This window comes from Phialemonium atrogriseum (genome assembly GCF_030411735.1).
Source record: "Phialemonium atrogriseum strain 8032-3 unplaced genomic scaffold QBC33scaffold_15, whole genome shotgun sequence".
Lineage (NCBI taxonomy): Eukaryota > Fungi > Ascomycota > Sordariomycetes > Cephalothecales > Cephalothecaceae > Phialemonium > Phialemonium atrogriseum.
The window spans coordinates 743,330-755,772 of NW_026848152.1; the positions used below are offsets into that span (position 1 = coordinate 743,330).

Consider the following 12,443-nt stretch of genomic DNA (forward strand, 5'->3'; position numbering starts at 1 on the left):
TACACAACTCGTTCTGCCCAACTGTGGCTTCCCCCTAGCGGTGGTTAACCCCCCCCGGGGGGGGGGGCGGGGGGGCCGCGCCCCCCCCCCCCCCCCCCCCGGCAACTGTTTTGCCATTCAGTTCCTTTCACCTGGCCTGCAATTTGCACAGCCTTTGACCGACTTCCCAGATGCTCCCGTGTGTTCAAGACATGGAAAGCTACGGGGGCCCAGCATTGCCGGCAGCCATCCCCGCCCCTGATCGATACCGATCGCCGCCCCAGACGCGCCCGCGACTCGGCACCCGCAAGCTCTAAACCCCAGCTACAAACCCCAGGGTAATCAACAGCTGCCCGGAATAATACAGGACCCAGACGCCATGCTGCATCCACGCGCGATGCGGCGACGCGCCCGCGACGAGGAACCTCTCCGCCGCGAGGATGGCGTCCGACACCGCGAACAGGACCGCCCCTACGACGACGCGATCATCGTCGCCGTCATCCACAGCCGCCGCCGCCGCCGCCGCTGAGAGGACCATGGCGACCACGGCGGCGGAGTAGACCAGCACGGGCAGGCGCAGCGCCCCGCCGACGCGGGGCATCAGCAGGCCGACCACGGCGGGGGCCAGCAGCACCACGGCGACGACCGCGTAAGCGGAGCCGCGCCCACCTGCTAGCAGCTGCAGTAGCCCGCCGCGGCCGTCGCCCGGCGCCGCCAAGAAGAGCGCGATGTACAGCGCGTGCGCGGCCAGGAAGCAGGCGAGGCCGCCGAGGAAGGCCGGCTCGCCGTCGTCGAACGCGAGGACGGCGTCGCCGGCGGCGCCGAGGGCGAGGGCGCCGGTGAGGAGGACGGGGCCGCCGCGCAGGGCGGACAGCGCCGAGAGGAGGGCCGTCGAGGCGGTCTTGGCGGCTGTGCGGGGGGCGCTGGGCGGGGAGCGCGCTTGGATGCCGTAGAGGACCGCCGCGCCGAGGGAGAGGGCTAGCGCGGCGGTGGGTGGGGTGGGGGTGTTGGAGGGCATTGTGGAGGGGGAGGAAGGAGGAAGGTTGGATGCTGTTGATGCTGTGGTTCGTCGCTGGGGGGCACTAATCCTTATCGCGATCGGTCAATCACATGCTGATTAGGTGGGCAAGGGTAGGCCTAGGTAATTGTGTGTGCTTGCCGAACATCTCCACATTCCTTGCCCAGCTTTCCTCTGCACCATTTTAGGCTTAGGGACTCCCACCACTGTGGTAAGTTGTTCCCTGCTAGCTGTATGCAGCCCCATCGGAACCGAATCCGAAGCCTACGTGTCCGGCCTCAACGGCGCTGTTGTCCCGGCGCCGTGCGACCTGCATCGCCCGTGCGATCCCTAGGATGCCTAGAAAGATAAGAGTAACGTTGTCGTCGTCGTCGCGGCTTGACATGTTGCCTATCCTTTTTGTATCTAATATCATCCCAATAGATTTGCATCTAGAGCTACCTTACCTTAGCTAACGATAACCATAACCAGACTGACTGGCAAGCAACAGCCAGCCCGCAAAGTGTATGCAGACACCCTGTTTAGGCATTGGGCCGCCATGCACCATGTGACCAGGCAGTCTTGTGCGGGGAATTCATCAGGCGCGCCTACCTCAGGATGGTGCATCCAACTCACCATCCTGGAACCCTCAAGCAGCAATTCGAGTCGCATCCTTCAAGCGTCTCCACTCGGTGCACAGTTACTCATGAGTGCATCATTTCCCTGGGAATTCCATGGGCTGGAGGAGTCCCGTTTCGAAGCCTACGCGAAACTCCTACGACTGAGAAATGGCGGACAGGTTGAAGAAGCTTCAGATTTCTCTGAAATGCCCGACGAGCAGATGGAGTTGGCTGAGCCGGACGACACCGACTCCGTCAATGTGAACACATTGTCTCAGTTCGACGACAACAGTTTGAAAAGAGCCATTCTCGACAGGTTATCCGAAATCGTTGCCAATGAGAAAGGAGGCGCCTACGTCTCATCGTCTTTAATGATTGAATGGCCGGATCGGGTCGACATACTCGTGGCAAGGAACAATGGGATCAAGGAAGGGGATCCAGTTCTCCACATGCTGGAAACTCTGGCGTCGAGCCTGCGAGACATCACCAGACTTGATCTCTCAGGTTTGTCACGCTTACCGTTTTCGCGACGCGGCGAGCTAATAACAGCGCATTTAGATCCCGTCGCCATTGAGACCAGGCAAAATCTCTGGACGTCATTAGTACGGTCATACAATCCCCGGCTACTCAACTACATGATTGAAGCCAAGCAGGCCTTGAAAAAGACTAGCTTGCGTGCGGCGGAGGAAGAGGCCCCAGCTTTACACGATCACCAGCCATCTCTTCTCTCGGACCTCGAGGAGTTTAGAGCCCTTGTAAATGACGTCGTGCGCTCATCGACGCAAGATGGCCTCGATCAAGCGGTACAGAGCGCTTACCGCATGTGTTTCCTTTACACCGAGCAAGACTTCGCAAAAATTACTGGCAATAATGCCAATACCAGGTCGTTGAGAAATGCGCTCGGTTTCCTAGGCCGGCTACGGACGTGTTTTGACACTTTGGTCAAAGGCGCAGAGAGGCTCTCCAACTTCCAAAGTCTCCGGATTCTCCCGGCGACAGGATTATCGACCAGCGGAAGCAGGTCGAAAAGGAGGAACCCAGCTGATAACTGGTCGGTGGGGAAGACCTTCTCGTCTCTGGGCCTCACACTGGACGACAAGACCGTGGCATCCGTCATCGGAACCGGGAGGGGGAAGGAATCCTGGACGAAGAACAGACTACTTCAAAAGTTTGACAAGCTGAAGACGCCGGTTTCTGGCGTACACGCAGAAGTACAAGTTGTCCTGGCTGCGGCACGGCACGACTGTACAGGCGCGCTCGTATTCAAATATGTGGGCTGCAGCAAGCGCAGCTGCTTTCTATGCTCCAGGTTCGTCCAGAACTATGGGTCCTTCACGACGAGGGGATGTCACGGCAAACTATACAATCTCTGGACTGTGCCCGAATTTTCATGGAGTGGCGAGGAAGAACGTTTGAAACTAGCCAAGACTCTCAAACACGTCGAGAGAGCCATGAAGGATTCTATCCGGAATGGAAGGACCGGCGGGCTCGTCCCTACTCAGGAGTCCACCGTCGGAGGTTCCTCGATTGCAACCATAAGACGGCAATTTGGCACTCCGCACATGACATCACTCGTCTTGCAGCATCTTAGATCCCAGCGCGAAGCGGTGATGGCCGGCGCTAGCAAAGAAGGCGGCATTGAAAGTCCAGTGTGAGCCCGCACTCTTCGATCCAAAGCACTCGGATCCTGCTAACGGAGGTTTAGTCAGAAATTGCCGAGCGATGATGGATATGAAGCCAATCATGAACTACCTCTGCCCGAGCAGACCCAGAGTCAATATCCAAGAATGATGCCAACATCTGAACAGATACGTGGCCAATGCTATATTTGCGTGCGAGAGACCAGCCGCCGGTGTTCACTGTGCAACCTGGGTTGGTTTTGCAGCCAGGCGTGCCAAGACCAGATGTCCTTGCCTCACCTCGCGAAGTGTTCGGCTCGCTCGATAACGACGGCCGACATACTCTATGATGACGTTGTTAAAGACCAGATTCCCGAAGATCAGCAGACCCGTGAACACTTCGGGTTCTCTCGGTGCCGCCATTGGAGAGAGGAATCTCACCTCTTCGGCCTTTACCAAGGTCTCCTTCATCACCTCGGTATTAGTCCCATCCAGCTGAACGAATGGCAACGGAAAGGCGATCTTGTGAGCAAAATCATCGATGCATTTTCCAAAGTGCCCGAACAGAGACGTGGGGGTTACTTCCCGTGGTTCCTCCGAAATCAACGTGTTCTCGACCACTCAACACCGCCGCTTCAGCTGGACGGCAAAGACAATCCCTTGCAGCAAGCTGTCGATGCCGCAAGGTCCTACCTTGACCCGGAAGATCGCGACAAGGATTTCCGCCAATTCGAGCCTCCGGCGAAAAGCTATTGCTTCATATTCTACGCTATGGCCCTGGACAGCGCACACCCGAACCCAAATTGGGCGGAGCTTGATATGTGGTACGACTTCGGCTTCGCGGTAAGCACTAATGAAAGCTGCGAGAGTGGCATTGGGGCTCTCTATGGTAAGCTTGTCGGCGGCAACAAAATTGAAAGGGACTACGATCGAAGTCTCGGGTATGGATACCGGAGCGTGCCCGATTTGCCTACCTGCTCCTTTGACGAGTTCTGGCGGGCCTGGCAAAACGGCAGCCTTGCAAAGGTTTTCGACAAGTACGGCTTAGGTGACGCACTGGATGGGAATCCGGCACAAAGGCAGCACAGGATCGCGGCTCGTCACCTACGGGGATTTATTTCCGTCCCCATGGAGCGGCATGGGCTACGCCCATCGGTGTGGAGGCTTCAACACCTCCTTGCCCTGGGGGATAACGAACCGATGAGCAGCTTTCCCAAAATCGAAGCAGCTGCCCAGGAATATGGTTTCGCACGGCACCTGGACGCGAGGACAAGAATTGCTTTGCGGCAGTTTTACAGGCGGTTGCTCGATGAGGGTGATCCGCTCGATGTCCACGAGGCAAAGAATCGCAGTGAGCTGCTCGAGTACGCGGAGAGCTGTCTTGGAGACATTGACGATAGGGTACGAGATGTATTGCGAAAGCTCGGCCCTACAAGGTGAGAAGTTCATAAGGGGGCGAGTACGGCTAGAAGCCGATCGGTTTTAGTGTCTGGGATGTCTATGAGAACGCGAGGTATAACGGAGAAAATGAGGACCTATCGAGCTGATAACGGTGCTTTTACTCTATTTTCAAGCGTGACGGCCAATTGACTGTCGGCCATCGCAACCTTAACATAAAGGGCCTTGTGTGTCTAGGCCTCATGATGGAAAAGAGGCCAGGCATCAAAATCCGTGGGGAATGTTTCGGCTCGACGTCGGCGGTGCTTTCCCAATTGCCTATATAAACGACATTTGGGCGAGAAGATAGCACGTACGACCATACCCAGTGGAGAACTCGGGATCCCGTCCGCTCTCCCATAGATAAGCCACTGAGGGCCGGATCAGTAGTTGGGTCGGTGACGACCAGCGAATCCCCGGTGTTGTACGTTTTTTTTTTTTTTTGGCTGTTTCGTTTACCACCTAGCTATCTTCTACAAGAGAAACTTTGGTTCAGTCTCTAGCCCATTCAGCATTTCATGTTTTTTTACCTTCTCAAGTTTCACGCCACTCTGTACCAAGACACTCCCGTGAAGCTGGCAGAGGGATGCTCAGCCTGGAGGGCCGAACATGGAGAAGTTCATGACGAGAACTGTGAAGCCAATCTAAATGCCCTCCGGGGTGATAGTATTGTCCATCGCCGCGACGCATGATGGTATAGCTACTCTGTGAAAGCTATACCCTCTTCCGACGTGAAAAGGCGCTGTACTCCCTGCTTCGACGGCTGATACCGAAGCTCCCCAGGCTCAAGTCTGACACCCCTTCGACGCCACTCCTCATATTCGAGCACGCCAACAGTGTGGAACGGAATGTCCAGATCCCTAGCTACCCTGTTTGTCCATGCCATCTCCACCAGGGTATTAGTGCTGTCAGGCTGCCCCATAATCTCCCTTATGCGGTTGGATTTCTCCATCTCGCCCTCGAGATATCTCATGTGCCTCACCGGGTTGTACCGGCGCCGAGTCATAGTCGGCTTTAGCTTCTCGTAGCTGAGCTTGTGCCCGAGCCCGTCGTATACGGGCGGGCCGTTGGGTCCCTGCCAGAGGATTCTATCGTGGTGCTTGTAGATGTCTTTGGGCTTAAGATTGGGTGGGACCGTGGCACCCACGAAGTTGATCGAGCGCTCTATGTCTGTCTTCTTTGTCTTGGGCGGCTTCCAGGGTGTCGATGAGGATGTTCCGTCGATGTCGCCACTATCTGTTTGGGATGGTTTGGGAGGAGTGCTAGGTTTTTGACGCTTCCGCGCGGGCGTAGGACAGGTGGATTCATTGGATAGACGTTTTTGAGAAGGCATGTTTGGGACTAGAATGTTGTCAAAAGGTTGAAATATATTCTCAATTAACAAATGAAGGTGTAGCCAGGAGAGGAAACTCGCTCCCATTTTTATGTTGCGCTTTGGGGTCGTAGCTTATGATTTTGTTACAACCCGAATGGTAGATTAATAGGAAACGACCGCCCAAAGTTCACTGGTCCTGCGGAAAAGCCAAATGGGCTACCCTGAAATGCCCGACCCTGAAATGTGCGACCCTGATTTGAGTCCCCTCCAAACGGAACACCGCCAGCCTCCATGCCGCCTCCGTTAACGTTCCACGACCAAGATACTCCAGGGCCATCGAAACTGATGTTGATACGCTCCTTGTAGGAGGAAGAATTCTGGCTATCCTGCTGCTGCTCCGCCTCGGGTCTAGGTGTAGGCTCTTCTCGCCGTGGGACCTCTTCTGGAGGCGGAGATGGCGACTGCCGAGGAGGAGGGGGACTAGCCGCACGTTGTCGGGAAGAAGGTGCTGCAGCACGGGGCAGAAGGGGAACGCGGGGCGGAGGCGGGCTGGGGTCTCGGCGGCCAAAGTAATAGCTGTATTGACTGTACGAGGAACTGGCTGCCTCACTTCTGGCGCTGTATCTAGCGTCGGTGCGGTTGAAGTTGTTCGCGTACCGGCTTGTATAAGGAGTCTGGGCCTCGTTGGCATCCGAGACCTGCCTTGGCCGGACAACGAGCGCCGAAGATTGGGGGAATGGAGATTGGCCAGGGCGAGGGTTGCTCGAGTTTCCTCGCGAATTTCGGCCGGACGTTGAGCTGCTCATCGTATGAGAAGGGCTCCTAATAAACGGATTGAATAGATGAACTAGAAAGCTGTCGTGGAGAGATTGAGGCTGCGACCGAAGCGCTGTGTCGACTTGGGAGATGACAACGCGAGAATCGAAGGAATAAGAATAATTTCTTGGACTCCGCACCTTGGTGAAGAGGGAAATGCCATATACTTCAGGTGCAGCTGCGGCGTTACATATTTGGAGCATGTAAAGGTGGAATCGTACCAGGGGAGCTTGGAAGTGTATTGCCAGGCGTTTCATCCGTATAGAGTGGACTGATCAACGCACATCCCTCGTAGAAAATCGACCCAGTGCAGCGGATCTTAATCGACGACGCCCAAACTTTGTGACGAACAGCCCCTTGTGAAGTAGTGCCTTGCTTCAGGTTGGTAAATGTTTTTGCGATTGACCAGTCTTTGTCCCAGAACCATGATCTTGGTCGTAGATCCAGCACCTGAATGTTTTGAAACATAATTAGCCCGGGCCTATTCAAAATTACGGAATATTTTGCTGACCACCATCGGCAATCACGTCTTTCCTAATGCTATCAGCTACTATGTTGACAATGTAGTGTCAGAAAGCGGGCATTCGATTTCGGCGACGACAGCAAAAGCTCCCTGCTCGTATTCGGTGCAGTTGCTGGCGACGCATTCGGTCACGTACTTGCTGCTGACCCAGAGCGGTTGGTTGACGGTTTCCGGGAAGTATTCGCAAAAGGAGTTGCAACCGTGGCGGAGGGCGAAATCTGCCAGGGAGTAGAGTGAGCAAACGGACATCGCCAGCGGCAGTGTCCAGTGGCTTGTAATTACTCGTACTCGGACAGAGAACTGTGAAGCCAATCTGAATGTCCTCTGGGCATGTCACTACTCTGTAGCACTATACTACTTTCTGGGGAGTAATTACATGACCTTCTTCGTGATGAAGGAGACTAACGAGTGTTTGCTCAAAGTGAGAATACTGCAAAGTGTGGTTGTGATAGACGGTTGGGCTATGAACTCGAAATTCCTCGATTTCTTATGACTACAACGTAGATGTGTGGCTGTCACCCAATACACCTGGTTGTTGCTCTTTCCGTGAAACAGACCGCCATGACCAGTAGTGGCAGAATAAATTAAATATGAGGGCATCCCCACCCCCTATTTCATCCGTACCTACCAACGTGACTTGGCACCTGGCGTCGGCCTACCAAAAATTCTGTAAGAGCAGCCGGACCGTCACTATCGCCAGCATTGTCTGTCGCAGCGCTGTTGCCAGCGTCACTGTCACTGTTGCTGTTGCTATTACTATTGCTATTGCCATTACTATCGCCATTACTGTTACTATCTGCTATTGCTGTTATTACTAAGTATTGCTTAGGCTTCATCTAATGCAAATTTACTTTGGCATAGCATCTTTAATCTTTATTCTGCTAGCATTTACATGGCAGCTGTCAATTCTTTTGAGACTTCTATAGTATGCGCTTGAAAGTTAGTTAGTTTTAGTGGTAGTATAGATCCTTGTATGCTGAAAATTCCATACTGCGTAGCATCTCGCCTTGCCCAATCATACGCATCAGTCCACCATGGCTGCGATTGTGGCTGAGGATGCCTAGCAGTCTTTACTTCTTGGGCCTCTCACGAAACTCCATAGCTAAATCCTTCGTACTTTTTACCCCTTCTCGATCTGTTTTTCTTAGAGTTGACGTCGGGTCTACGGTGAGCCCGGACCGAACAAGTTTGTTGCCAAGCCGAGATCTCACTGGACTGGACGCCTTGCTGGTGTTACAGTGGCGGTTAAATTGAAAAACGACATGGTCCGAACCGAGATGAGCAGCAAAGTACGGGAATCCATGGAGCCTGAGGGAGGCAAGAGGCCTAGAACATATATATGCACCGAGGGAACAGGCGCTGCACGTATGGAAATAATCCCTACCCACCCCGAATCGCTTCTTTTCTGACAAATAAATCCTCACACCTCCGGGTTCAATTCTCCAATCTCCAATCCCAAAGAGACGATGCGACAGCCTGCATTGGGACCCACTCTTTTAGCCAGCCTGTGGGCAGCGGCGGCTGTGCACAGCGGCGCATCCTTCCCGGCGACGCTCGAGGTCGACCTGATCTTCCCGCGCATGAACGAGACGTACCCGCGCGTCTACCCGTTCCCCGTCGTCTTCGCCATCCAGGGCGCCTCGGCCGCCTGGCCGCACGAGCTCTCCTTCATCTGGGATGCCTTCGACGCCAACCGCACCACGCACGTCTCGGGAATGCTGCCGGATTTCTCAAAGGGTGGCAATGCCTCTTCTCCCGACTTGGCGATGGTGCCGTGGACCCAGGGCGATCTCCCCGAGGGGAACGACCCGCTGTATGTCATCGCCGGCATAGACCTGATCGCCAACTCGTCCTCGTCCGCCTTCTCCATGACCTGGGGCGCGCTCTTCCGCCGGAATTGCACCGCCAAAGGCGTCGAAACCAGCACGGGCGGCTCCAAGCCGGACATCGTCGGGTCCGTGCAATGGAGGATCGCCGACGACGCGCCGAAACTCAGCATCGTGCCGGCGGACGGGTCGTGTCCGCGACCCGAGGACACGCGGACGCGGACGCCGAACACGCTGGGCCTCGCAGGCGCTGCCGAGGGAGACGCCACGTGCATCGTGTTGGAGGACGGAGCAAGGCTGCGGCCGGAGCCGCAGCCGTGCGCGGTCAAGGCGTCGCCGGAGCTGGCGAGTAAGGTCACGCAGTCGATGTTGGCTACGTCGAGGTGCACCGGGGTGTCGTGGCCGGACGAGAAGCTGGTTGGCCGGTGCGAGATCAGCAGCAAGGATGACAAGTCGGGGTCGTCGAGGCCCGGCCCTGCGGTCGGGGTTGTGGTGCTGGGGGTGTTATCGTTTGCGGCAGGGTTTCTCGGCCTAGCTGTCTCTCCCGGGCGGGCATTCTAGTCCCCTCCTCCCTTTTGATTTTTTTGATTTTTTTTTTTTTTGGACGAATTTCTTTTTAGACTACCTGTGGCAAGTCTCTGCGTAGAACGGCAAGATAGCTATCGAAGTGGCTCTATTTGGGGAACAAAATGTTGATATATTTGGTCACTAATTAGTCTTCGGAATATGCCTCACGTTGTAACGATACCAACGACTTGAAACCGAGAAAGCTCAAGACGACAACAATATAGCGCAAGTCCATTCTCCTTTGCTCACCTGACCTCGCCTGTCACCTCCAGCCTAGTCCTCCAAAGTAAGCTTAAATCCAGGTTGCCGTTTTAACAAGCTCTTATCTGTATCCTCCACCGAAGTAAGCCCAAGTCCAGGTTTGCTTCCCGGTTTTACCAAGCCCTTATCTCTATCCTCCTCCGAAGTAACCTCAACTCCAGGTTTGCTTCGCAGTTTTAACGGGCCCATAGCTTTATCCTCCTGAGTGACAACGGCCATTTCTGTCAGGTGGGGGTGCTTCTCAATCATTTCGCGTGCGTCGGTAAATAGCAAAGCTGCTGTATCAACAATCATGCTACGCTTGCAATTCAAACGTAGGTATAGCATAATGAGGCCACTCAACGGCAAAAACAACGTGACGCCGAACCACGCAAAAAGTCTTGGAAACGACACGGATGCCTCTAGCCTCGCTTCAGCGGGCCGCGCGGTGAGTTGGCCGTCATCAGTGTACTCGAACGACGCATGAAAGGTTTCCCAACCAGCGAAGTAAGCGTGGCGGATCAGCGTCGCCGTGTAGTTGTCGAGGTTCTCCCAAGTCGGCAGCCGAGTTGCGTTCAAGACGGCAATTTCAGGCATCACGTCCTGCATGAGCCACAGTGCCTCCCTGGTCCAGATGGAAGGCTCGATGGCCGCGGAGATGTCCCCATCGTGACTGAGCGTTGTAGGATCAAACTCGACGGTCTGCGGGGACACGAAAGTGCTTTTGGGGGCTTTGACGACGCCGGCAGTGAAGTATACCGTGCCCCAGGTCAAACAGATTGCCGATTCGCCGGTACCACCAGAACCGAATGAGTTTTTCAATTTGCCTGCAAGGTAGAAAGGGCTTCCGAAAGTGCTGTTGTAAGCAATATTGCAGTCCACCTGGTCGTAGTAGAGTGGGCGGCTGAGATGGATGAGGACCGTCATGTTGCCCTCAAAATTTGGCCGCCTCGGGGAACGTAGCTGTGTCCAGCTCGGTGTCGTATGTAATACCCGAGTGCGGGTTCCAGTCAGGGTCCTCGCGGCTAAAAAGAACGGCGACTCCGAGATGCGTGTAGGAAAATGGCGGATCCTCTATCCGGCTCCCGATTATCGTGAAACGTGTACGCAATGTCTCTAATATCACCGGGAACTGGCCCATCCGGCCATGTGATGTTCTGGATCTGAAGACACGGAAGAATGGCGTCAAAGAGCGTCGAGTTCGTAGAGACGGAGGTGGGCATGACGCGCCGACAGGCGCCGCCCCCCAGCAGTGCTGACGTGCCGTTCTTGGACTGTTGAGAATCATCGACAGTCCACGCTAGACTTGCCATGCCGCGGGCTGCCCGGATGGCGTTCCTAATGTCCGCGTATTGATCGAGATACCAATATCAGAGTAGCGAGCTCGCAGAATCATAGCCGCTCCTGGCTTGTATCGACGGCGCGTAGTCCACTGCAAAGTTCCAGTCGACACTGCCAGAGAACAGAGGCCGAATTAAGCGTTGCGGGATGACGAGCAGCAGCACAAGCGTGACGAGCCATTCCCTCCCCTGTAGCCGCTTGCGCGGCGCGTAGCCCCCGAGAATCTGGGAAAGATGGTCCAGTCTTAATCCGTGGCGAGTCTCCAGAAGAATGAACACGCACCGCCAGGCGAGAATCCCGCTCCACATGGTGCCGACAATGTCGATGAGAGTCGTGGACGCCGAGAGCCAGGTTGTAACGTCAGAGTCTCGGAACACGTACCCTCCGCCGGGTTGGGCTCTCAACTGCCATTGGTAGGCGAGAGCCTTGTAACCGTTCACTTTCAAGGCTACAAGGCCGGTGACGGCCAGGCAGAGGGCGAAATGCCCGAACAAGGGTGCCCATATCCTGAAATGTTTGGTCTTCGGTTCATGACGTGCGGGCTGTGGTGGGCATCGCATGTTAGCTGCGACATCTGAAAGGCCGGACTAATTATTATCTGACCGTTGGGCTGGCCTGAGCCTCCCCCGTTTGTTGAGTCTTGTCTGTTTGCTGGCGGCTCATAGCGAAATCGCGGCTAATGTGGAAATCTTTATGTTGTGAGCTTGCAAACCGATCTATGAGCGGTGATGAGCAGAGAGAGATGCCACGCCAGATCTTTCGGGCGGCGCAGAAACAAATAGCTGGGATTTATTCTTGGGCCCCAATCTCCTACTCCCCGTCGTCCAATGTGGTCCGGCTGCCCAGTTGACATACCTATAATACAGACAAGACGTCCACGCAACCTGCAGCCTGCAGCTGAAAAAGTATTGTACTACCAAACATTCAATATTACGGTCTACTCAGAAAATATTCCGACCCTCAGCTACCATAGTAGACTCCAGCTTGTCCAGCCACTCGCTCAATATCACCAGTAAACTAGCCAATAAGAAACGAACAACACAATGCGGGCCAGGACGCCAAGTTGAGGAGGGTGCGGGAAGAACTGTGACAGCCTCGCCCTCCACCAAAAGAAATGTTGCACAGAGTAAATGATAACGCCATGGTAAAAGGAGGGTGTGCTC

General features: G+C 55.0%; 7 protein-coding genes across 7 annotated transcripts; 2 read left to right on the top strand and 5 right to left on the bottom strand.

The window, feature by feature from the left end:
• Nucleotides 1-97: 97 nt before the first annotated feature.
• QBC33DRAFT_611794 (YhhN-like protein) lies at nt 98-997 on the bottom strand (the record flags this gene model as incomplete). The annotated part of the gene is made up of 1 exon (XM_060432459.1): nt 98-997. The coding sequence occupies one exon, from the start codon at nt 995-997 to the stop codon at nt 293-295; it is 705 nt and encodes a 234-aa protein (XP_060282830.1). The 3' UTR covers nt 98-292.
• Nucleotides 998-1,682: 685 nt separating this feature from the next.
• QBC33DRAFT_453279 (uncharacterized protein) lies at nt 1,683-4,655 on the top strand (the record flags this gene model as incomplete). The annotated part of the gene is made up of 3 exons (XM_060424676.1): nt 1,683-2,100; nt 2,155-3,247; nt 3,302-4,655. The coding sequence occupies 3 exons, from the start codon at nt 1,683-1,685 to the stop codon at nt 4,653-4,655; spliced, it is 2,865 nt and encodes a 954-aa protein (XP_060282831.1).
• A 697-nt stretch (nt 4,656-5,352) lies between these two features.
• QBC33DRAFT_588832 (uncharacterized protein) lies at nt 5,353-5,985 on the bottom strand (the record flags this gene model as incomplete). Its single annotated transcript, XM_060431561.1, has 1 exon — nt 5,353-5,985. The coding sequence occupies one exon, from the start codon at nt 5,983-5,985 to the stop codon at nt 5,353-5,355; it is 633 nt and encodes a 210-aa protein (XP_060282832.1).
• Nucleotides 5,986-6,110: 125 nt separating this feature from the next.
• Nucleotides 6,111-6,848, bottom strand: QBC33DRAFT_588834 (uncharacterized protein; the record flags this gene model as incomplete). Its single annotated transcript, XM_060431562.1, has 1 exon — nt 6,111-6,848. Exon 1 carries the CDS (start codon nt 6,771-6,773, stop codon nt 6,111-6,113), a length of 663 nt encoding a protein of 220 aa, XP_060282833.1. The 5' UTR covers nt 6,774-6,848.
• Nucleotides 6,849-8,361: 1,513 nt separating this feature from the next.
• On the top strand, nt 8,362-9,876 carry QBC33DRAFT_588838 (uncharacterized protein). Its single transcript, XM_060431563.1, has one exon. The coding sequence runs from the start codon at nt 8,773-8,775 to the stop codon at nt 9,691-9,693; it is 921 nt and encodes a 306-aa protein (XP_060282834.1). The 5' UTR covers nt 8,362-8,772; the 3' UTR covers nt 9,694-9,876.
• A 96-nt stretch (nt 9,877-9,972) lies between these two features.
• On the bottom strand, nt 9,973-10,866 carry QBC33DRAFT_559933 (uncharacterized protein; the record flags this gene model as incomplete). The annotated part of the gene is made up of 1 exon (XM_060430014.1): nt 9,973-10,866. The coding sequence occupies one exon, from the start codon at nt 10,864-10,866 to the stop codon at nt 9,973-9,975; it is 894 nt and encodes a 297-aa protein (XP_060282835.1).
• A 420-nt stretch (nt 10,867-11,286) lies between these two features.
• On the bottom strand, nt 11,287-11,943 carry QBC33DRAFT_588842 (uncharacterized protein; the record flags this gene model as incomplete). Its single annotated transcript, XM_060431564.1, has 2 exons — nt 11,287-11,822; nt 11,884-11,943. 2 exons carry the CDS (start codon nt 11,941-11,943, stop codon nt 11,310-11,312), a joined length of 573 nt encoding a protein of 190 aa, XP_060282836.1. The 3' UTR covers nt 11,287-11,309.
• Nucleotides 11,944-12,443: the final 500 nt, after the last annotated feature.